The following is a 23862-nucleotide window of genomic DNA, read 5'->3' on the forward strand; positions in this document are numbered from 1 at the left end:
CCTCGATCCCTGTATACGTACTTCTCGCATTCTATGATCGAGCACACAGCGCATTGTGAGGTCTCTTGAGATTCGAGCGTCATTGTTCGTCTTTTTTTTTCTTCTTCGAAAATTCCTCTTCCGAGGAATATGAGGGATGTGAGAAGTACACGGCGACCGCTAGTTTTGCTGTTAAAAAATAAGATGCGCACGTGCCTCCTGCGGGGCTAGTTGGGACGTGCAACGGATAGCAGATAATAAGTCTCGAGGGCCAAGCTACAGCTATAATACTGCTGCAACTTGCCACCGATTAGCCGGCGTGAGTCCCGAGCACGATGTGGTTTCCTCGGTTAATCGACGCTGCTCTGTGTCTTCTCTGCGTCGCTACCAAAGTCGAGTTAACTTGTACTGTTTTCGCCGGAAGATATATATTGCAAGGGTTTCTTCGTTAACTGTTGGTCCCCGATTGCACAAAGGAAATGTGCCTCGCCCTTCTATCTTCAGGAAGTTATGATTTTGTCACTGAGAAACTTCTGATCTGATGGATTTCACTTTCATGGCGCATCCGTCGGGATCTCAGTTCTTGTAAATATGCATGCTTTCAAATATTTAGCCATAGCGAAGCAGCAAAAGTAGCAGAAAGTTTATTTCAATATATCTAGAATGATATATATAGAAATGGAATGGAAGATTCGTATAATAACGTGTATCTTTGATCAACATAAATGTTTAAAATGCATTAATTGTTCCCCGTTCGCTGGTTACATTTTATGTTGAATTATACGGAATATTCGCTATTGCTCAACGATGACAGATACATGCCAAATATACACTTGTATAAATTAAGGCAGGCAAGCGAAAAGTTTAAAATAAATTGATCAATACTGCGCTGTAAATAAGCGATGTGTATAATTAAGTGCGGTCACAGAAGCAAACCAAAGTAAAGCAAGCGTTTTTCCGATAATATTAACAGAATGATTTCAGTTACTGGAACATGCAAAAACAGCGCTGAAAAGCAAAAAACACGCCGACAAATAGATAGTCGAGCCGTGGTAAACACTCGAAGCGCCGCCGTAGGAAAATTGCAAAAAGCAAACAGGAACGCGATTAAGCGTGTAATAATCCGTAATTTGTCGTTCGATAACAATTCTCCAGTAAAAAGCTCTCTTTCTCTCTCTCTCTCTCTCTCTCTGTCGTGCTCACAAAAAGCCCTTTCCTCTCACTTGCCGGTGGCGTGAGTGTCGCTGGTCGGAACAAGTCTAATCCTCGCTCGTACATCACTTCTATATTTAAAGCTTTTAAGCTCGCGCGCTATCTCTCTTTGTCGTTCTCCTTCTTTCCCCGACGCATGCACCTACGAATCTCAATATCGTTTGTCAGCAGTCGCGATTGTTTTTACAGATTGTTCCCGATCGGCCACATTCACGAGAGTGACCTCACTTTTAATTGCCGAATAATTTACGATTCTTCGCGTTCCACTTTCCTACAGGCATGCACGCGACTGACTTTTTTCTTTTTTCGTTGATGCGAGTTCGATTTTCTTTTTTTCGATTTTTAGCTGTGTGCTTTAGTAGCGAGCCGCGGAATAATAATATTTTTAGGATTACTGTATAGGTAATTTGCCCGAGGATTATTGAATGAATGTTGTTGGTGTAACATTTAATGATAATTTTACCTTGTAACAAATTTAAAATGATAATGAATAAGTAAATTTTGAAGCTGCTGAAGAACACGTGCTTCTAAAAGCGTTTTTTCAATTCGGAGTATAAGGAATCGTCGCTTAACTTTCAATAACTTTAGATGTTTCCTTTGAATTAAAATTTAATAATTACGTCCACAATAGAAAATAGCTGGAGCGCTAGGTCACGGATGGATATCGCAAGCCGCGCATTGGGCTGTTGCTTGACAAATGATAGACTGGACAGCGCGTTACAATCGAAGGAAAAATGATGGCCTGTTTACGTGAAGCTTTTGCATCGGTCGTAAGCGGTCCGCAGCTCATAACCCGGATGGCCATCGTAAATCATGGATCGGCGTATGTGTGTGTGTGCGTGGGCGCGTGTGAAAATTGGAGAAAAACCGAGGCGGCAAATGAAACCGTCGTATCGATCGAGCAGCAAGCTCGTGAGAAGGAGCAGCAGATTGCGAAAATAGCAGGGATGATGAGGACATGCGTGGCGCGGCATGTGCTGGAGCGTTAATTCAAAGTAAACGATAAGCGATCGCGGAGTGACACTCGAGTCGAGTGGCCCCGCAAAAAAACAACATAATCCGCGCGTCGTCGAACACGAGTGGGCGCGCGCGCGCTGCGCCGAGCTGCGCTGAGCTGCGCCGACGCCGCGCCTTTATGAATCCTCCGTTTGGGGTGCGCGCGGACAAAGGGATGGCCGTTGTTTTATTTTGCGGCTCTCTCGCCACTCACCAAATATCTCCATTGTCGATCCGAGCTAATGGCGACACTCGAGCAAGCAGTACGCGCGCGCCGCTATGTGTGCTTGTTCGACGGACGATGGAGTCTTGAAAGGCGCTCGTTGCAACGGCGCGCCTATGAAAAGACGAGAGAGCCCATCTATCTTGCATTGTTCGCTGTATTCCGCGTGCCCGCGCGCACAGCCCAAGTTCACGTGATACCGCGAGCCCTGTGTACTTTTTCCTTGCGTCAATCCGATACGCGCTCTGCACGGATAAATCTCTTTTATCAGATTTTCGTTTTCCGTTTTTCCCATTAAACGTTTATTCATTCCCCGGAAATTCCCGATGTGTGTTATCAAGTTTAATCTTCCTACGCGCAAGAAAGCCCAACAAAATGCAATTAAGAATCGAGCCTCGCGTAGATTGGCTTCGAGGAACGTTCGTGTTTTCGCGTGGAATCGATAGCGAAAACATCATATGACGTGAAATTGAATTGGGAGCATGGTATAATTGCTTTTATCGAGTTTTATATAGATTTGCTATCTTGATTTAAAAACAAGCAGCTTCTTACTCGGAATCAATGTACTCGAGCTAGGACAAAGAGGATTGCGAGGCACAAACAGAAACGTTCGTAATTAGACGTTGAAAAGCTGAAAAAGCACAGTCGCGCGGCGACAGCGTGGACGAGACTGAATCTATCGACATTCAAAGAAGGCAACCCTTGCGCACCTCGGTAAAACACAGCGAAATCCTGCTGGCTAAAACGACCATACACTGGCGGCATCTCAACGAACTACCTTTTCTCTGCTCGCGGAGAGAACTTTCTTATCCCGTGTCTCGTGTCGTTTGCGCGTTCTGTCTGTCTGTCTCTTTCTCTCTCTCTCTCTCTCTCCCCTGGTCGGTCGCGCGTGGGGCGCGATAAATTATATTCGGAGCACGAGTAGTCCTTTGGGGCTCTCTCGTTCTGCGTGTCCGCTGCGCCAAATGGCACTTTCATTGCACTTGCGCACGCTCGCGATTTTGCATCTCTAGCCGCGCGATTTATCACTTTTTTTCAAACGGAGAGCGCGCGAATTAAGAGTGTGTGTATGCGTGTGCGCTGCACGGCTCTTAGCTACAGTTATTTATCGGCCTTTTTATTGCCACGCACGAGGCTCTTAGCGCTTATCGTGCAGCGAATTACTCCGGCTTTTCCACGAACTCGCGCGATTTTGAAAAACCGTCGTGTAACGACGCTGCTGATTTTTCGCGCCCGGCATCGCCGCTCTCTCGTCGAGCGAATTTCAATCGACGCGCCTCGTTTGACCTCTTTTTTTTTTACGTACATCTGCTTATTTAAAACGGAAAGCGCTCGTCGAGATTTTACGAGCGCGACGGCGTCGCGCAGCTGCTACGCTATATGCGCCGAAAAACGGGCCCCGCAGCGGGAGACTCGCTCTTCACTTGTACCTAATGATCCGGCTTGTCGCGCTGCGGCGACGACGGCGCTCGATGACTTTTTGAGAATCTCCCTCGCGGATTCAGGGGATGTTCAACGTGCACGCGCCGTTATTTATGACGCTCGTTAAAAATTTTCTGATCGTTCTTTCAATTGTGTTCCTTTTCCTTTCTATTCTCCTTTTTTTTTAGGCGTTTGATCGAGAGGACATGGAAACTTGATACGGATCATTATATTTTCGAGATTGATATGGATTGTCGGCTTTTTATTGTTTATCTTTTTTCGTACAAACGTTACGTTTTAATCAACGTGATAAATTGCTGAGTATTGTTTGGGAAGTGCAGTTGCCTACTGAAATTGTCGACTGCGTGAGCTCACACCCAGGATTCTCTGAATTTACCTAGTGAGATATATTTTTCGTGAGGTCTGTGTGATATCCAATTTGTCCTGTAAGCCAAAGAAATCCAAGACTGCATGGATTGCACAAAAGAAAGTAGTAAGACCGACACGGCAAAAAGTACAAACCATTTCGGGGGTGATCCCTTTTGATACGTATTGGTTGACAGTTTTTGCAGCTAGCGCAGCGTATATATGTAAGCTGATCGATCGGCCGTCATCCTTTTGCTGTCAGTGGGTCGTGAGCTCCCCTTAAGCTTCGCGCGATCTCGATCGTTAATCTCAATTACTTCTTGCTTATCGGAGCGTCGCTGGTGCTCGACAATTTCGAAAAAAGGATTCGACTATTACGACGACAGACTTTTCCAACAGCGGATCGCGAAGTCTGTTACTGCTTCTGCTGCTGCTAGTGTCGCAGCGCATTTTTCAAGAGTTGACTTTTATGGAATCGTTTCGTCGTTAAGCTTAAGTTTCTTTGATGCCGGAGTTGGAGCGAAATCGTGTTTGCGTGAGTTATTCCGACGCGATGCTGCGAGATTTATTTAGAAATTGGATCGATTATTGAAAAATCCTTTGCAGAGCTTCATCGGTGTCGAATTTTGAAGACAGCTGCGGCAATTCTTTCGAAGAATTCCATTTTTTAGCCGAAATTAATGCACCTGTGCAGTACAATGGAAGCCTACCTATGAAATTGTAACGTCGCGGAAGAAATGCTGGCCTCGCTACACGAGGCAAATTTGCTACGACGCAAAGACGCCTGGCTATAATCTCACGGATATAATTTTGCCAAATGATACATCATTTCTGGCAATCCTCCATGCGCAGCATTTTCTTCGGAGTCATTCCCATATGATGGATACAGTTTTGGCATGTGTTGTGCGCGAGCAAGCTCTTACGCGTAAGCTGCATCACGGAAATAGTATAAATCTCGTAAATAACGCTGGGGAGGGAGTTTTTCCCGTTGCTCTCTCTCTCTCTCTCTCTCTCTCTCGCTCTTTCTTTCTAACACGCGTGTGCTCTCGAAGCGTTTAGAAAAGAAAACCTATTTCTTTTGAAATGCACCGCGTGTCACTCCGTTCATATCCGTCGTCGCCACATGCACGCTCTCTCGCCGCCCGCCTTCGTCGTTGTGAATACGAATATCTCTCCGGCGGACGCGCGAGCGCGTTCCAGTTTCAATCTCGGCGACAAGCTCGATAATTTATCGGTTCGCGATCTGTTTTGAAACACCGTTCTTCTGCCCCCGCAGGTAGCACGTAGATATTGGCAGCCGAAAAAGAATGAAGACAGCGGCAGGTAAGGATTTATGCGGGGCCGGGAAAATCCGACGTTTAAATGCAAGAGCGAAGGGGAGAAAGAGAGCGGGCCAAAGTTGCAAGCTCGCTTTCTCTCGCACCTGTTATCTCCTTTTGACTGTCTTCCGAACGTGAGCGGCCTTCGGACACTGGCGCGGCCCAACACTTGTTTGCCGACGTGCGTGGCGATTTAATCTTCGCGGGCTCGAGCTCACGAAACTTTACGAGAGCGAGGAAACGACCATATCTGTTTGGAAGTTTTACTTTATTTCCATTGCCAATAGCTATTATACCACGAGGAAAAATTTCCGCGTTCCACTGGCTTAAGTGGGTATTACGTGAACGGTCGAATAATATGCGTTTTGGCTATTCCGCAGGCGTCCTTGTTATGCTTATGTTTATTGCATGCGGCTACTTTGTATTTATACGAGCTAGGCTTGGGGAAATTGCAGAGAGAGAGAGAGTGGGCATGATTTCTTACCATCGCAAGAGCCTGATAATGGGACCCGGAATGTATTAATTTATCATTTATATCGACTCGCTTTTTCGTGCTTCGTTTATTTCGATACGTGCGCCAGCACCCGCGCAAACTCACTTTCGGCAAGCGAATGGATTGCCGCGAGAGAGCTTTCTTCAGAGAAAAGGAAAACGAGTGCTAGGTCGCCAAGCGTCAATGCGATCATTTTCATCGGTAATTATGGCCGATATCGGAAGCAGAAATCTTTCAAGTATACATTGCCCTTTGTCCGACGCGCAGTGTCGCAGTAATTTTATAAGCTGTATTTCTATTGAAACACTTTGGAATGGAAAACTTTCCATTCGCTTCACGGAAAACTGCAGTGTGCTTCACGAGTATGGAAATGTTTCAGCCGTTCAAGTAAGGGAAGCGATAACACTGACAGTCTCGCAAGAAAGCGCCACGTCGGCGAAATTGTCAGCGTTTTTTCATACGCATCTCAGCTTATTAGCATATTTACTTAGAAAGCTCGCGAGAGCACATCCAACTTTTAATAAAGGCCAAGTAAAAATGACGCAAATCTAAGCCAGGCAGTGAGAATGGCGATCGCTCAATAACTTATGGGAAGTTAGTTTTATGCCGTGTCACGAAAAGCAATAAGGCGATGTCTACAGCCAATATCATTATATCTATATCGGATGATTTGGCTCTATAATCCTAACTTGAGACTAGACGAACGCCAACGCGAATAGATAGCGCTAATCAAGTGACTGGCGCGTAGGACGACTGATAGAAATTATCCATATATTGTCTTCTTAGCATATTCAAAGCTCTTTGAAAAGCTCGAGAGCAAGAGAACATTCGGGCTTTTAATAAAGCTCGAGCACAAAAGAGCGACGCAATCCCGAAAATCTGGGTCTCTTGGTGGCAGCATAACCCGGGCGATAATGACAGGGCGGGCGAGTCGGAGGAAGGCCCGTTGATTAAAAAAGAAAGCGCGTAATCGGCCGAAGGGCCGAGAGGAGGTGGCAGTGTATCACTTTGGCTAACCGGTGTCATACAGTCGAGGGCGAAGAAATGACATTGGCAATTTCGCGCGTTTAGTCCGCCGCCGCTCCAACTGTCGACCCTCTCGATATATTTTCTTCCCTCGCGCGCACGTGAGAAATGACTATTCCGAGATTAGTTCCGAAGGGACGAGGACCGTGGCCGCAGGGCATAAGTGCGGACGCGTGAAAAATGAGGGCGCGGGCTCTTGCGTACGGCACAGTCTTTTCCCTTTATTAAGCGATCTTGCCTCCTTTCTTATCACCCGCGGCAAAGGGAATGATCAGGTGAAAGAAATTTTTCGACTTTCTCTGTGCCCTTTGACTCCCAGAGATTAATTGAATTTATCGCGCGAACTCGGTCAAACAATTGATAAACTTTGGCTCCTTGTTGCGCGCTCGCCGTGTGATTGATGATGTGCGCGTCGCCGCGGCGACCGTATCGCGTTGCATGCAACTGCGCCACGAGATTCGACAAGTTGTAGTTTTTCTTTTCACGAATCTTCTCGCCATATGCCACATCCTCGCCCCTGCCCTCTCTATCCGAAGATAGTCCAGAAAGTTTCATCCCTCGCGCGAGCGCACATACGCATAGCTCCGTGAAAATCTGCCCTATAGCTACGTGTAAGGAGAATTTTTTTCGGAAGATCGCACGCTCTCTCTCTTTCTCTCTCTCTCTCTCTCCTTCTTGCTTTCATGAATATTTGACAAGGGCAGCCCGCCATTTTTTTCACACCCTCGCGTGCGTGTGCGTGTGCGTGCGTCCGTGCAGAATGTTACGCTGCTAGTGCCCGCACACCCCAGTTCGACACTTTGCATAGAAGCTGCTCCGACGATTTATTAATTCATGCGCTGATCGCAGGCGGATTATGAATGCAAATTGTCTACCTGATTTGCTTTCTGTATCGCTGAAGGAGCACGCTAGCCGTCGAGCTTGTCTTCCTTGATACCGTGTCTTGTCCGTAATTTGTACCGTACCTTGTCTTCGTTTGATACCGTGAAAAACAAAGGAAGGATGTTAGGTTGACAAAACAATGGAAATTCCAGAAATAACGTAAAATAGCAAGGTAGTTTGACAACCGCGAGTGAAGGATTTTCGAATTAATTATGAAATTGGAAGCTAGCGGAGCGCAGCCCACATCATCGGAGTCCGCGCTTGAGTCAGCAGCAAATTTTATCCCATCAGGCACAGGAACATGAACGTCGGGAAAGAGCACACAGACACACGCGTACACAGTGATATACAGAGGACGCGTGGGGCAATCATCACAGGCAGCTTGTTTCCGCTTGAGCTTCGTCCCTCGGGAGGACTGAAGTAGTTTAACATGTCGCGGTTCGTTCAATTGCCAAAACCCTCTCGTCTGTTTGTTGTGTGTCGCGTCACGCGACGATCCCGTTCAGTCTTCGTGTCCAATAGCTACGCCCTGCGCTCTATACGGGCTTTCCATTATTAATTGCACTTGTCGCTTTTCGGAAGCTTCGGAACTTTTGATTCCCGATCCTTTTTTTCCCTGGGTTCGGAGCTTGTTTGGATAGGCGACGTCGTCCTGCTGAATTTTCAGCTCCAGAGTTGCCCTTCGACAGTTTGCTCTCTCTCTTGCTATTCCTGATCAAATATTCATGGCTAATTGAAAGTTCTTACTCGGTCGGATGAGCTCCTCCAAATCCCATATCTTCTTGATTTATCATAAATAAGATCGTACAAATCGGTTGGTCGAAAAAGAGAGCAGAAAAAAAGGAAGAATATGCTTTAAAAAGCGGCATAAAATTCTTCCATTTCAGGAGCCGGATATTTCGCTTTTCAGTTACACGCTGCGGCGATAACCGCTGGAGCATGAATTATCACCTACGGCAACGACTATTGCGGCGCGATTTTCCTCGTCTCAATAAAATAGCTCTCGATCGTGCAGTTTGCCTGAACGACGTCATAGAAATACGTTTTTTACCCGTTGTTTCGCGGCTGTGCCGTGAACAGCCGTTTTTCTTTTCTCATTTGGCACCGAACAGAAAATAATGTTCAATTTTTTTGTCTTTCACGAACGATGCGATACTGGTATTTCCAATATAAAAATGAAAAATCCTTGGTGATAATTTAATTCTGGCTTTGATAAATGAAAAATAACAAAACCACGTTATTTCACGAAACATCCATCTAAAAGCTCGTCGAGCGTCTTATCGTTGACGTGACTCTCCCCCTCTGAGCGAAACTTGCTCTTGAACAATGACAAATCTGACAGACCAAGAGGGGGTGGTAAAGGCAGTGTAGCAGCGAAGGGGGTTAAAAGCTCGGCGTAAACTTGGCGCAATCGGGCAAAGGATACCAAGGAGGAAGAGAAGGAGGGCGAAGGAGAAGAAGAAGAAGAAGAAGAAGACGTATAAGACGTTAATATCGGCGCTCGCTCTTGGCAGTGTTGTGTGGTTGACGCGCTAATCCGTATGCGCGCGCGAGGCCTATAAATCTCGGAGAAAACTCAAGGGAGCGCGATTAACCCGGCCAATTAGTATCGTGCGCACCGAAGCTATGTCTTGAACGGCAAGCCTCGAGGAGAAAACCGAGAGATTTCATTGTCGTATTTATTATGCCACGCACTTGGACGCAAAAGCTTGGATCCCGTGCAAATTACCATTTATACGAGTAAGAAATTTTATTTTTAGAAAACAATTTATTTGTCACGCTTTTCTGAATGTGAGAGCGAATGAAAATCATTTTAAGTTTTTCAAATAAATGATTCTTTCATTTTTTCAAATCATTCAATTTTAATTTTGAATTTTTTTTTCTAATAATTTTTTTAGAAAGTGATTTTTCAAAACGTGAAAAAACAATTATTTTTAAAGCGATTTCCTACACTATAGAGTGAAAAATTGCAGCAAAGAAAATGAGGTATCTCAAAGGTATTTTAGTTCACTTTAAAGTTTGGAAAAGCATAAAAAATGAAATTTTGTATACAAAATAAGATATTATGCAAACAGTAACCCGATTGGGAATATGATTGAGATTTTTAAGTTTACAAAGAAATCAAATTTTAGCCTATTTTAAGATGGAGAAAGTTTTATTAAGATTTGCCTATTAGGTTTTTATAGCGCAATGAAGAAGATTTAAAAATAGCACTGTTCAACTTGAGCTGATCCCTTTAAATATTTGAACGAATATTATTCTCTGGACAAAGGATGTAACGACCGAATTCTTACGTGCGCACGTGATAGTGGACAATCGATGGTTCAATTGCTCGGCCGCAATGTAGGCTCTTGTCGTACACAAGCTTGAGATGTTTCTGATCTAGCAAGGGTGTTGGAGTCGCTTTGTGGAGTTTGGCATATTGTCGTAGAGCAGAACGACGTTGAGGGATAGGTCGGTGACAAATAAACTTTGTTTCACAGTGATTTAAACACAAGCAGGCAAACTTTGTTCTACGTGTGCTTGTGTTCTTGTGTCGTTTCTCTTTCAAAGTCTAAGATAACATCTTGATTTGCAAATGTACATACGAATGATTTCAATTCATGAACGTATGCATGAAATGTGACGACGGTGAACTATCAGCCGTAAGTTCAATAATTGATTGACATTTTTTAGCAAAACAAATTTGCACAATCAAAGAAACGTGACGCGCGAAATGAAGTCACCCCCCTTCCACTATACGGTGTGCCATGAAAAACGAGAAAATTTAAGTCCAGTCGAGCGATCCAGTATTCGCCCTCTCTCAGTGCCGTCGTGTGCGAAAAAAAAAATTCCTCCACCCGCGAGTCCACTCAGCTATCCGTCGTTGGGTGTGCACCTGTCCGTGAAAAAGTGTCCCCGCGCACTTATTTGCGGATAATCGGTAACGTATTGTCGACGTCCCTTACGCTTGAAGGACATTAATCAGGAGCCCCTTGTTATCCCGGACGTACGTTAAGCCGTTATTACACTTTCTCTGACATTATTTATCTCTCTTGCCGAAACTACTTTTCTGTCGCTTATGTCAAACTTCAAAGTCAATTAACGAAGAGAGTGTAAATTTTATTTGTGCGAGGGAGAGGTGAGAAAGAGGGGGAGAGAGAGCGAAGAAAAAAGAAATCCAATCCTTAGTTCCGATTGACTTTGTCGTCGAAAATCTCAATTTCCGCTAATGAGCCAGCAAAGACTATATATGTATATCCGCAAGAGAAAAGTTTATCAGGAAACCGCGCTTTTTCATTGGGATGAGAGAGAGAGAGAGAGAGAGAGAGAGAGAGAGAGAGAGAGGACTTGATAGGCAAATGTGGCGTGAAATTCGTGGACGTGACGCTCGCAAATGAGTCAAAAAAGCCCATTTTTATCCGAATCACTCTTTCGCTTTTCACGAATGGAAAAAGCTCGTAACTCCCTCGACGATTCTCTTTTTTTAGCTTTTATTTCTATTGCGACTGCGCTTGTGCGTATAACACGTCTAAATTGAACTAGCTTATTCCAGCGAGTGGAAGCCTTAATTAACTTTCGCGGAATTGAGATACTTTAAAACTTACAGAAACAGTCTTCATGCATAATTAGATGCTTTGAGAAACAAAAGATACTAATTAGCTTTATGCTTATCCTCTGTTACTCTTAACGCGCAACGCAGTAAAATATCAATGGTATACACGTCAAAGCCATAAGCGTTTTCAAGCCGATTTGTAGACGGCGTTCCCGTGACACGCGGCGAAATCGAAGAAAAAAGCCGCGAGATCATAATGCGCGTTTCATTACTGTAACCCTCTTGAGAGACCTAAAGATGGTAATCTGGCATGGCGGATAACGAGATTCATTCCCCTGCCTTCGATTGAGAAACTTTTCCTCGGGGGCCTCGACTTTATACTTCTTAACAGACGCTTTTTCACGGACTCGTCGTTTGGGACACTTGCGCTCGCTCGCCCGCCGCCCTCGCTTTTCGTCTCTGATTGAAATTTCGTACGGTGTCTGAATTTTAATCCGCGTGCCCGGAGCGCATGTTTTTCAAACAAAGAAATATCGCACGAGCTACGATGAAATGCAAGTCTTTACGATGATTTTTTAAAAAATGTAATTACTTTTGAGGCCGACAATCAATTTATGTCTGTAACGATATTTAGAACATTTCAGAAAGCCTCCAAATTCAAATAATCAGGTTAGCCATTAAAAACTTGAGTAATTGACAAATTTTCTGAATGAGCTCCATTATTTCGAGAACGGAAAGCCCTAGCAGGCTCCATTATCGCACGAATCACAATAACTTCACTCGCAGATCGAGACAGAGAGAGAGAGAGAGAGAGAGAGAGCGAGAGAGAAAGAGAAACCCTAACGATGAAGGCTCAGCTGCTGGGCGGTCAAAAGGCAAAATCACATTATCGGAAGTAACCCCTTTCGGGCCGAGAATATTGCTCGGCCGCAAAGTAGCGCAATCAATCGGCGCGAGCGTGCTAACAATAGTCCGCGCCTTGCTAATAGGCTCAGACCTTCATACCCCTTTTCCACTCTCTCTCTAAAAAGGAGTCGGAGTACGTGAAGCCTTAGGCGATCGGAAGGCGCATTAATTGACTGCTCGCTCGCTCGCTGAACAAGCCAAGAGTGGCCCTATAAATTCTTGCTAATCTGATTTTCGAAGCGAAAGCGCCAACCCCGGAATCGAACTCTATCTCGGGCTTGTCCCGTTCCCCTGCTGTCCCTTTTCCCCGAATAATAGATTCTTTGGGTATGGCCCTCGCTCTTTTTCTTGTTTCTTTTCGTCTTCCTCTGCTTCTTCTTCGCAGTACTTCGAGCCCTTCGTATTTCACGCAAGAGCCGCACCGAGGCGCGCAATGGAGACAGAGTTTAGTTTTCTCGGCCCGTTTAGCCTCGGCACAAGCGATTTGCTCAATGCTTGAGCGTCTCTTGCCTTGTGCGGTAATTGTTGCTCGCCTGATTTACGCACAGGCGTTATGCCGAAAATACTTGCTTTACTCGCTAGCTCTTTGTCGATCCGATTTTTCCTTATACTTTACTTCGCTTTTTTCACACGTCAAAATATATACGATACATCGCCAAAATTCACGTACTCGTAGTTTCTCCATTCAGTTCTAACATTCCGATTACAAGCGAAATGTCCGCACGCATGGCAAATATGAATGTGATTTGGACATGCACGCATTAAGTCACTATTAATTCAGCTCGGTACAAATATTTTTTAATAAAAAATATGGAATCATCTGATGCGCTAAGAGTATAGACGTGACATGACGCCTACATTTTTATCATTGTTTCAGCGTTTCAGACAACTTTACAATTTCAGCTCGCATCCCAGGAAAATGTCCGTGAGATCCAATGCGCAATAAAAACACAGGCTTGACGTACGTGCACCCCGCGTTACATCGAGCATCGATAGCCCATAAAATATTAGTTAAAACTGGGATATACGCGCGCGCGCATACACGTACAGGCGCATCGCGAAGGAGCTCTGGAGGCCGGCGCCGAACGCGGGTGACGATTCGCCCTACGGTCACGCCCCGTTACTTCCGCGCCACGCGTCCAGCCTATAGTCATTTCCTCTTGGCGGCCAAGCTGCGACGCATCCCTACGCAATCACGCCGCGAATTAAGACTCGCGATTCGTTCGCTCGTTGCCAGGTGCCATGAATCACGGCGGATCCAATAACAATGGCCGATCCATCAAAATCAATAGGAGCCGTGCGCGAGTGCTCGTACAAATCATGCCCAACTTGCCTTCCTTGTCGCGCGACGGGAAAAAAAAACAAAAGGGCGCGCACGCGTTTTGTCGCCCTTTCGGAGATTTATTGGCACGGCGTCGTTACACGAATAAAATCAATATACACGCCGAGCCGAGAGAGCGGCGCGTAATTAAGAGGCCCTCGGAAAAATGTGTTACCAGCGCCCTCCACCTCGATCGTCCCCTTGGCAGGCTCGGAAATCACGCTTGCACACGTATACAGAGACCTATACGCGCAGGTGGGCTAGTGGCGCGAAGAGGAAAGCTTCCGCAGCTTAACAAGGAGGAAGGGCTGTGTTCGAATAGCTTTCGGAGCTTCTTTCGTATCGATTAGCGTGCAGTCGCGGATTTCGCTTTGCATCACGACAGCCCGTCCGGATTCCAGCTATTATGGCACTCCGACCCTCTCATTGAATTCCGTTCGATTTGCCACGATAGAGCAGTGTCCGGCACGGCGCTAGATTAAACGCTCCTCTGCCGCCCTCCTTTTTCCAATTCAACGCGAGCTCTAGTCCCGTTGGCATTCGTCTTATCCCTCCGACTGTATGACAAAGAACGGGGTCATCCTTATGTGCCTGCGGAGTAGAACATATCGTCTACGTTTACATGTACGGTGCACATATACGGGCTATTTAGAGATCTGGGCTAAGTCGCGAGAGAGCAAGGAAATGTGGGTCATCTCGCGAGGGCTAGACAGAAAAAAGAGGGAGGGGGTCGCTTGTTTCCGGATGATAAATTCGACTGGCGTATACGCGCGTGAAAAAAAGAACATGATTTGACAAAGGCCAGATTCTCGAAGACGCGTGGCTCGATGGTGAATTATTGACACTGGCCGGCATCTGCGCGTTCGCCCGTACTCGTGTTACGTGGTTTACGTTAGTTTCTCAACGGGTCGCGTAATTTACGGAATGACCGGTTAGCCATACGAAAGTGCTTTCCCCGAGCTTTTATGAGTTTTTCTTCTTTTCTTTGCTATTACGAGTTCCTGCTTAGCCTCGCGACCCACAGAGTTTTGCCGTCTTTTCGACTACAACAGCCGTGAAAGTTGCGTCGCCAAAAAATATACAATATACAGCCAAGTGCGTGCGCGAGATGGGGTCTGAATGCGGATGCGTGCAGCTTTGGAAAGTCTTTGATACTCGTGAAGCATCGTCTCGGAACTGGCTTTTCATTCGATTGTATATCCTCGGCTACGCGCGCGCGCCCGCAGCCTCGAGTCGTGATTTATTCAGCGTATCGCCCTACGAGCCCTAAATCTTCCACGGAGCAGCCCAATGCAAATGACACGAGCGGTTTTTGAGCGTGAGACAAGCCATTGGAACAGCCGATACTTGCCCGCACGGGCCAGAGTCTGCCCAGCAAACGTCGAGAGAATCTCGTGTTTGGTCTTGCGAGCAATTAATAATGAACGGCAAATACACCCGCAGTGAGGCGTACAAGGGGTCGGGGATGAAGGTGGGAAGCTATCGAAAACCATTTTGCCTTCTCGCGTCTCCCTTGAGAAAATATCAAGCAAAGAGAAAAAAAGACGTGCTCCCTTGAGCCAACTCTGCGTAGGTGTGTCTTGGTCCGTTGTGCCTTGGTTCTTGCCAAACGCGAGAAACCGGGTAGCCGAGCACACTGCACACGTCCGAAATTGCCAATCTCAATTACTGGTCCATGCTATTTCACGGTAATGTAAGGCTAATTAGCTGTGTGCGCGAGTATGTATACGCGAGCGCTCTACCGGAATTGATCTCGTTTACCCGCACTGTATGCTATTACGCCACGCCGCGAATTGCAGCACTCGCGATGTGGCCAGGGCTATTGGGATTTCTTATTGGATTAATCAAGTGCGCTTTGGTTTTCGCATTTTTTGCTACTTTTATTGCGCTGTACCCTCGCGACAACAATGTCAACAGTCGGGCTTCGTTGTTTATTGACTGTATCGACTGATTTATGAAATGGGCGAGACGTGGAGAGACGTGGCTAGTCCGAAGAGGATGTTTCTTTGGGAATCAGCTGCAGACGGAACTTTTTGTCAACTAGCCGAAGGTCAGCGGAGTTTGCGTTAAAGGACCGGGAGGGGAAGAAGAGAAAGCTCTGCCAAAGATGCGAATCTCTTGCCTCGACCGCTTTTATCAGCAAATGGGAATCAGTTCCGCTATACGCACTGCGAGTGAAGTGTATATAGAAGAGTGCAACAAGCCGGTATCGCGAAGAGGGCAGAGACGGACTTTTATTTTCTATAAAGTTGGCATACTTATTAGAGCGTGCGGGGAGAAGGGCCGTTGCTCGTGACAAAAGACGAGTGCGGTAGGGGAAAATGTGGCGACGAGGACGAAGAAGGAAGCTCGGCCAAATTGGAATCGTCCACTTTCTATCTATCTCTCTCGTTTTCGCTTCGCAGCTTGGTAATGGCGGAAGTGGTCTATCAATTTTTCCCGCGTCGGCATTGTTCCCAATCGGGCAAAGCTCTTTTCGCGGCTGCGATCTCATCCCCGGCTCGATACACGAGCGCGCGCCGGCTGCCAGTCGTTAAAAGTTTTCCATTTCCGCGGATTTACGGGGCGGAGGGCGAGTTCGCCGACCAACACGTTTTACTTTTTCATCGCGAAAGAGCGAGAGAGAAAGAGAGAGAGAGAAAGAGAGAGAACAGCGTACGGCGATTATATTCCGGGCTCATGGCTCAATTTTTACGCTGTTAAGCTCACGCACCGTTTATTTTAAATTTATTCCGCGTTTATGATTTTCGCGGCGAGCTTCAGTTAATATCAATTGTTCGAATGCACTTTTCAGCCTCCTGCGAACGCAATGCAACTGCTAATATAATAATACTGCTACTGTTTTGACGAGAATTTACTTTGTGTCAGTTATTTCCTGATTTATTTAATTTCCTATTTAACGATACATTAAGCTGCCAGAGTGCAGTACCCTATTAATTTTTATAGAGGTTTTCATTTTGAATTATAATCAATTAATGGAAATGAAATTATACGACACTATGAAATGATATGTGCTTAAACTTTATACTTTTACTTAGGATTTACGATGTGTGCACAGAGTTCAGTATGTGCTTAAGTTATTGTAATATCTACCAATATTACCGTTAAAAGATATTTCTTCAATATATTATTGTAATGTCAAGAAGCAACAAACTAATTGATTTTAATAGTTTTGTTCGATTTACGTTTCAATTTATAATAATTTATTTTTTATGTGTAATCAAAATTATATATTGTATATTTGCTCTGCGTCAGTAAGTAAATGTTGCATTAATAAATTATTCTTCGTTATAATTCGAATTTTATTGTTAAAATGTTTTAATTAATATTAATCTAACCATTCAAATTGTTCAATCAGTGAATCCAATAAGTTTATAAACCAGTAAAACAGAAATCTACATTGTTAATCTTATCGACAGCATAGTTCAGTTATCTTCCACTAGATGCACAGTAAGAAATCATTTCTCACAAACGGCGGAAATTTATCGTAATTCCTATATATATTCGTTGGAAAATAAAAATTTCCAATAGGAAATGAAGACAAAACTTTTGGAAGATTCACCATGATTAATCATATGAATTTCATATGGGACGTAATTCTGATCCTATATTTTTCTACGATTCTTTTTTTCAGGATTGCATATTGATACAATTATTATTTTTCCGGATAATCGTTTAATAAGTTATTTTCTTTATTGTATAACTTTTAAAATATTGTTATTTTTTGATGATTCAACGCCAATAAATATATATTTATTTGCAAGTGTAATACGTACATATCCTAGAACATTCTATATTAATATTATCTGGGTTTGAATTGCCTTTGATGGATATACCTATTAAGACATGGTCGATGACGCTATTACCTTACTCTATATTATAATAAAAATTGACAAACGATTTAAAACTTATCTGAGATAGTTCTAACATTATCATAACTTGTAATTATTATAGACATACATTTTTCATTTATTATTTTAGAAAATAATATCAGAAACTGAATTTATTTCAATAGTTGATATTATAATCTGCAATATGCGTTCAATATACACCTTATTCGTCAGTTTTATAATAAATTTTGTAAAGTTCCGAATTCCTTTCATTTTTCAATTTTTCCGTCTTAATCTGTTACCACACAAGTGTACACTTGTTAAAATAAAACTAAATATGAAGCTATTTAAAATATAAATGAGTTAACGTAGTCAAAATCGTTTTTTAGTTTGGATATTTCTTTTATTCAAAATTGCAAATCATAATATTCTCCTCATTGCTCGATTTATAATAGATAGTATCAAAGACTTTTTTAATAGAAAAATTACAATTATTTTAGAAATAATTTACAGTTTTTTAATCATCTTAATTACAAATTAAACCATGTTTAATATTTTTTAATAATAAAAACTCAAATTTTACCCAAGCCTTTTCACTAAATTTCTATAATGAATACAAAAGTAAATTTGAGATGTTTCAACTCAAATTCATGTGAGTTTCTTGAGCTGATATACTGTTTATAATCTAAAATACTGAAAAGATATACATTTTTCAGTAGTCATTTACATAATTAGTTTTGTAAAAATACTTTAGCACGTGAATTAAAAGTTGTTCATGTGCATCTCTTAATTACTCTTAATTACATATAAATATTTACAGAAACTTTTTATTGAAAAATTTTAACAGTATTTACAAGAATTGAATTATACTTTTCAAGAAATCATAAAGTATTAAATATAATATTGGAATAATTTTGCTTATGAATATAAGCTTACTGTTTCATACGATATTTCAATGAAAGATTAATTCGTTTAGCAGACACACTTAAAGTTACATTTGTAGAGTAAAAAAAGTTATTTTCTAGGAAAACATTAAACTAAGAGAGAAGGTAATGGCTTCTTTCCTGGCCATGCCTCCTTTGCATATTTCTTCTTCTTTGGTTCTAACATATATCCTTCAACCGTATTTGAAGTTTCAGCTGCAGGTTCAGCTACTTCAGCCTGCATTTGATTAGTTGTCATCTCCACTTCTGGAGCGGGATTTGGTAAAGCAATACCTAACCTAGATGTTAAAGACGTTAAACCAGGTGAAAACAAGCTATTTTGAGTTACTGAAGAGGAGAATTGTTCTGGGGGCAAGTCATGGTACAGTTGCGAAGTAGTTGATGTTGGTTGCATATGTTTTAGAGGATTGTGAGTATCTTCTGATAATGATATTAAGCCACCTTCCATTCTCATTCTCTGGAAAGACATATGATATTGATAGATTATTGATTACCGTTATTAATAACGACTGAACATAAAAATAATATGAAAACAATACAAACTTTGCTAGGAACAACTGTTGTATGAATAAGATTTCGAAATCTTCCGACAGATGGATCAACGTCTTCGGGATTGATAACTTCTTCGTCATCATTAAACGTAATACCTTTTTTTTTACGTTTCCTATTAGGCTTATGAATCTCATCATCTGTAATGCCCAACATGGAAATTCTTCGATTGTGAGCTGTATTAAATTCCGTCAGATTCTATACAAATTAATAAAATTATTGATGTAAGAATATTTTGTGTGTGTGTGTGTGTGTGTGTAAAAATGTTGATATTTTTAATGTATTTACATCAAGTTCTGTTTCAGTTTCAGGCAAGCCTAGTAATCCACTAGCATCTTGATCTTCGCTAGTTTTCTCTAACTCATCAATGATTGTTCTTGTTCCAGTCTGTGGGCGTTCCCGTATAATATAATAGCGAGTTGATGCTCCAAAATGAAAAGTGCTATCGATAGGCAACTGAGTTGGTTTGTGTCCTTCTAAACGTAAATTTCCAATGAACGTCCCATGAGCTAAAATAATAATAATGTATTCTGCCAAGTTATACATTAACATTCTTTTACTAATTTATTATACTTACTACTGCCTAAATCAACTAAAAATGCCCTATTGAGATGTTTATGATATACAAGAGCTGCATGAACTCTTGAGCATGATGCATGATCAATACAAAAATCATTCAATTGCTGATTGCGTCCAAATAAGTAACATTTTTTTTCATCTACCATCAATTTCTAAAAAAAATTTCTAAAATATAGCCGATGAAAAAAAAATTAAAAACTAGTAAATACTACAAGATCATTTACCTGAATCAATTTATCATTTTTCAAAACATCTAGATGTAAACCTACAGGAGGTTTACCTGCCCTATAATAAAACATGAAAATTATCGACAATGTTAGCATTCAAGAAAAGAAAATTCAGGTTTTAATCAAATATTATGCTACAAAAGAACTCTGTTCTAGATTCATTAAAAATTTGTGATAAAAATTAGATCCTATATTATCTTGATAAGTATTATTTATTTATTTTAATAAAATTAAAAGAATTATACCAGTTAGGAACTTCATAATGATTTGCCATGTCATTAATTTTTATGACTAATTCTATCTTACAAAAATCAACATCCAATCTGGTATATGTTATTATTCATAACAACAATCTTCATGATGTGAAATTCTGTAAACATAAATATAAATTAATACTATATGATCATATCATAATAATATTTAAATTCACAAATATTTTTTTAGAAAATATTAGGAATAATTTAATACTAATAAAACACTTTAAACAATAATTACATGTGTTTTTGATAACAAACAAATTAATGAACTTGTCAATAAAATTGATAGCCTATTAACGACTTCTATAAGCATTTACTGAAATCAAAGATCGAAACGTCTGTGATGTAGTATAAAAATATAGCTTTTTTGCATGTATAATAAAAAGATGTTAGAATATTTTTACACAAAATAATGTTTGTATGAATGAAATTATTTAATAAATATGAATACTATAATTGATAATACTTCAATGAAATCACAACCTTGATCAATAATTTCGAACATTTTAATCACAGTTTACACAGTTTAGTACAGAAGATATCAAAACCTACCCAGTGTACACTTGAATTTGCAAAATTACAGATCTATATAATTTACAATGACTTTTTACAGCAAACAACTTGCGATAACAGCAAGAGAGTAGGTTAGAAGAATCACTGAATACACCACAAGTAGGTTATAAAGGTTGGCCAAGGGGTAGAAAAGTTTCTTGTTTTTTTTCTTGAATGACTACAATTCATATAAAATCTGTATTCACAGGTGTTAAATAAAATATATATTTTAATTTTCTTTATCTTATTTTGTATCTCAACTGACGCCGTCGATAATTCGGGGATAGGTCTATTCGAAGAACATTGAAATAGGGAACAACAAATGAATGATACGTATGTGTAAACGTAACGTAACACCATCTATCCAACCAGTCGCCGCACTTGTGCGTGATATATACGTACAATATAATTATTCTTGTCTGCTACAATAGTGACTATACATATATATAACCTAAAACCGGTATTATCAAGTTAGTAGTTGTTAATTTTAAAAACGCTGAACATTGAATTTCAAAAATGAAATAGTTAATTGGTAAATTTATGGTTCAATATAATTTTAATAACTTACAAATATGAAAGACGGGAGTAAGAAATATGAGTTATTTATTGTTTTTGACAACAAAATATAATACTAAAATATTAGTATTATAATGGAAGCATTACATGTTTTGATGTTTATTGGTTTTTTACATTTTTCTCTTTTTTTCTTCAATACAATCTTTATGGTGAGTATTTTTTTATCTCATATGTTTTATACATATATTTGAATGAAAATGTGATTATATAATTATTAATATCAATTTTAGTCATGTATGCACTTACCTTATATCAATCTATTGCAAAAGTTTGGCATTGAAATACAATTTTTCCGTATAAAATGGTTTACTGCAGCCTTCAATAGGCCTTTGATGAGATGGGGTTTAAATCGCTCAAGATTCTGGTCACTATGGTACAATTTAGGACTCATTGTAACAATAATTCTTCTTCCGGTATCAACTATAGTCATTCTAAAAATGACAATTAATAATTGGTTTTATACTTTTGATTCTGAATCAGTAAAGAAAGAACAAGTACTGGAAGTAATGGTGAGTAAAAGTTAATCATTGTATTATTAAATTAGTTTGCATTTTAAATTAACTATGACCTACTCTTACATAGGTTCCTGGTATTAATATACCATACAATGAAATAGGATATTATATTATTTCATTGATTTTATGTAGTTTTTTCCATGAATTGGGCCATGCTATGGCAGCAGTAAGAGAAGATGTAAGATTTTTTGGAATAGGAGTAATAATATGTATTATTATACCAGTAGCTTTTGTTCATATAAGTGATGAACAACTTAATTTCTTACCTACCAAAAATCGCTTAAGAATTTTATGTGCTGGTATCTGGCATAATATAATCCTTTCAGCATTTGCATTATTACTTATAGGAGTCATCAAATTTTGTTTTTCTCCATTCTTTATATTAAATACTGGAGTTTTTATAAAAGATATTTTACCTGTAAGTTAGAGAATGATTGTTCTAAAATTTTCTAAATATCAAATTCCTAATATTACAATGATCATTTTGTAGAACTCTCCTTTATTGGCTGCATCTGGTCTTACAAGAGGTGATGTTGTGCACCAAATAAACGATTGCTATGTTAAAAATTCATCAAATTGGAAAACTTGTATTTTACAAGCAGCTCAGCTTCCAACTCCTGGCTATTGTGTAACAGATAAAATAGTTAAGGTACAAAATCAACTTAAATTTATTTCCATCTAAACTTTCAGAATCAAAATTAATAAAATATTATGGTATTTTAGGAGTTGGATAAATCAATTATCAGTCATGATAACAATAGCATTTATCAATGTTGTGAACAGCACAATAAAAATAATGGCTATTTATGTTTTGAACATTTTGAGGATTTGGATGTTCAAACACCTCGAGCAGCCAGGCATTTTTGTTTACCTACCAGAGCTATAGTTGAAAGCTCACATAATTATTGTCAAAACAATGATCAATGCTCAATGTTGAATGATATTTGTGTTAGACCTGCTTTAGCTAATATGTCAAAAGTCAGTTTTTTAACTAGAAAAACTATAATAATCAATTTTCTTATTAATTTTATTTATTTACAGCTGGTTCAAATTCAAAGATATGGTCATAAAGATGTACTATTTTTTGGTCATCCTTCTGAAATATATTATACTACAGATTTAACTGATTTGGTACCAAGATTTGCATTCTTGAGCCCCAATTTTCCAGAGGCCTTAATATTGTTGTGCAAATATATTGCAGTTTTTTCCTCTGGTTTAGCAATTATAAATGTTGTGCCTTGCTTTTATTTTGATGGACAGCACATTGCTATATTGTTAACAGAAAGATTGTTGAGGAGCAAAATACATCAACAATGTATACGTAAGATTGTTGCTCTAATTATAACTACAATCTTTACCTTTCTTCTTGGATATAATTTAATCCTTATGTACTTGATCAAGTTTTAAGTTTTCTAAATAAAAATAATTGTCACTTATTGTGATAGAAGATTATATAAATATTTAAGTATGTACAGTTGTGTATTATAGGTATATGCAGTGTTGTTTGTGAATATATACAATTTTTTATTTATTATAAATATGTTGCCTTTATTTACAGTACCCATGAATGTCTTATTGTGCTCGAGCCAAGTTCTTTCTAAGCTCTTGCAACGAATTTTCTCCATGAGCAATTAATGCTTTTATATGTAACTGTAACATAAAGATTATCGATAACATTTTTTTATATATCATTTTTTTATTCAAAATTACACTTACGTCATCTCTAATATTTTTATAAGTTTTAAAATCAGATCGAGCCCAGTTTTTCATATATTCTCTATCAGCTTCATTTGGAATTAATTTCACAGTTCTTAAAATATCTCTATATAACTTCAAAACTTGTCTGCTTGTCATGAACTGATTTGAAAATTGATAATATAGAATAGATTTTCATTTATAAAATAAATAAGGTTACCTGCTTCAAATTCATTTGTGGAGTCTTCATAATTACTATTAAAGTATTTAATGATGGTTTTTATTTAAATTTCATTCAAATTTATTAAGAAATCTTGAAACATTGACGACTATTGTTACTTTATGAAATATCACGACGTCTTGTTGGCTAGCAGACGATTATTTTGTGTTGTACATTCTACTAGTAAACATTTGTCGTAAAAACTCACCTTACTAAATCACTGACCACTCACGCGAAA

The 23862-nt window shown here is 40.3% G+C and overlaps 3 protein-coding genes across 4 annotated transcripts; 1 reads left to right on the forward strand and 2 right to left on the reverse strand.

Moving 5' to 3' along the window:
• Positions 1–17920: 17920 nt before the first annotated feature.
• LOC131674279 (nuclear inhibitor of protein phosphatase 1) lies at positions 17921–20902 on the reverse strand. Its single transcript, XM_058952869.1, has 7 exons — positions 20619–20902; positions 20055–20179; positions 19807–19867; positions 19581–19734; positions 19292–19512; positions 18998–19201; positions 17921–18911 (listed from the first exon to the last, which is right to left on the reverse strand). Exons 2-7 carry the CDS (start codon positions 20081–20083, stop codon positions 18543–18545), a joined length of 1038 nt encoding a protein of 345 aa, XP_058808852.1. The 5' UTR covers positions 20084–20179; positions 20619–20902; the 3' UTR covers positions 17921–18542.
• A 160-nt stretch (positions 20903–21062) lies between these two features.
• On the forward strand, positions 21063–23259 carry LOC131674278 (membrane-bound transcription factor site-2 protease). 2 transcript variants are annotated; one of them, XM_058952867.1, is made up of 6 exons: positions 21063–21343; positions 21425–21703; positions 21777–22127; positions 22200–22358; positions 22433–22687; positions 22751–23259. In XM_058952867.1, exons 1-6 carry the CDS (start codon positions 21269–21271, stop codon positions 23114–23116), a joined length of 1485 nt encoding a protein of 494 aa, XP_058808850.1. In that variant the 5' UTR covers positions 21063–21268; the 3' UTR covers positions 23117–23259. The 2 variants fall into 2 exon arrangements, with proteins under 2 accessions (XP_058808850.1, XP_058808851.1); XM_058952868.1 differs by lacking the exon at positions 22433–22687.
• Positions 22848–23786, reverse strand: LOC131674280 (LYR motif-containing protein 2). Its single transcript, XM_058952870.1, has 4 exons — positions 23625–23786; positions 23426–23566; positions 23068–23359; positions 22848–22976 (listed from the first exon to the last, which is right to left on the reverse strand). Exons 1-3 carry the CDS (start codon positions 23652–23654, stop codon positions 23282–23284), a joined length of 249 nt encoding a protein of 82 aa, XP_058808853.1. The 5' UTR covers positions 23655–23786; the 3' UTR covers positions 22848–22976; positions 23068–23281.
• Positions 23787–23862: the final 76 nt, after the last annotated feature.

The sequence above is a fragment of the Phymastichus coffea genome, unplaced genomic scaffold (assembly GCF_024137745.1).
Source record: "Phymastichus coffea isolate CEN01 unplaced genomic scaffold, Cenicafe_Pcof_1.1 PCOF00225, whole genome shotgun sequence".
NCBI lineage: Eukaryota > Metazoa > Arthropoda > Insecta > Hymenoptera > Eulophidae > Phymastichus > Phymastichus coffea.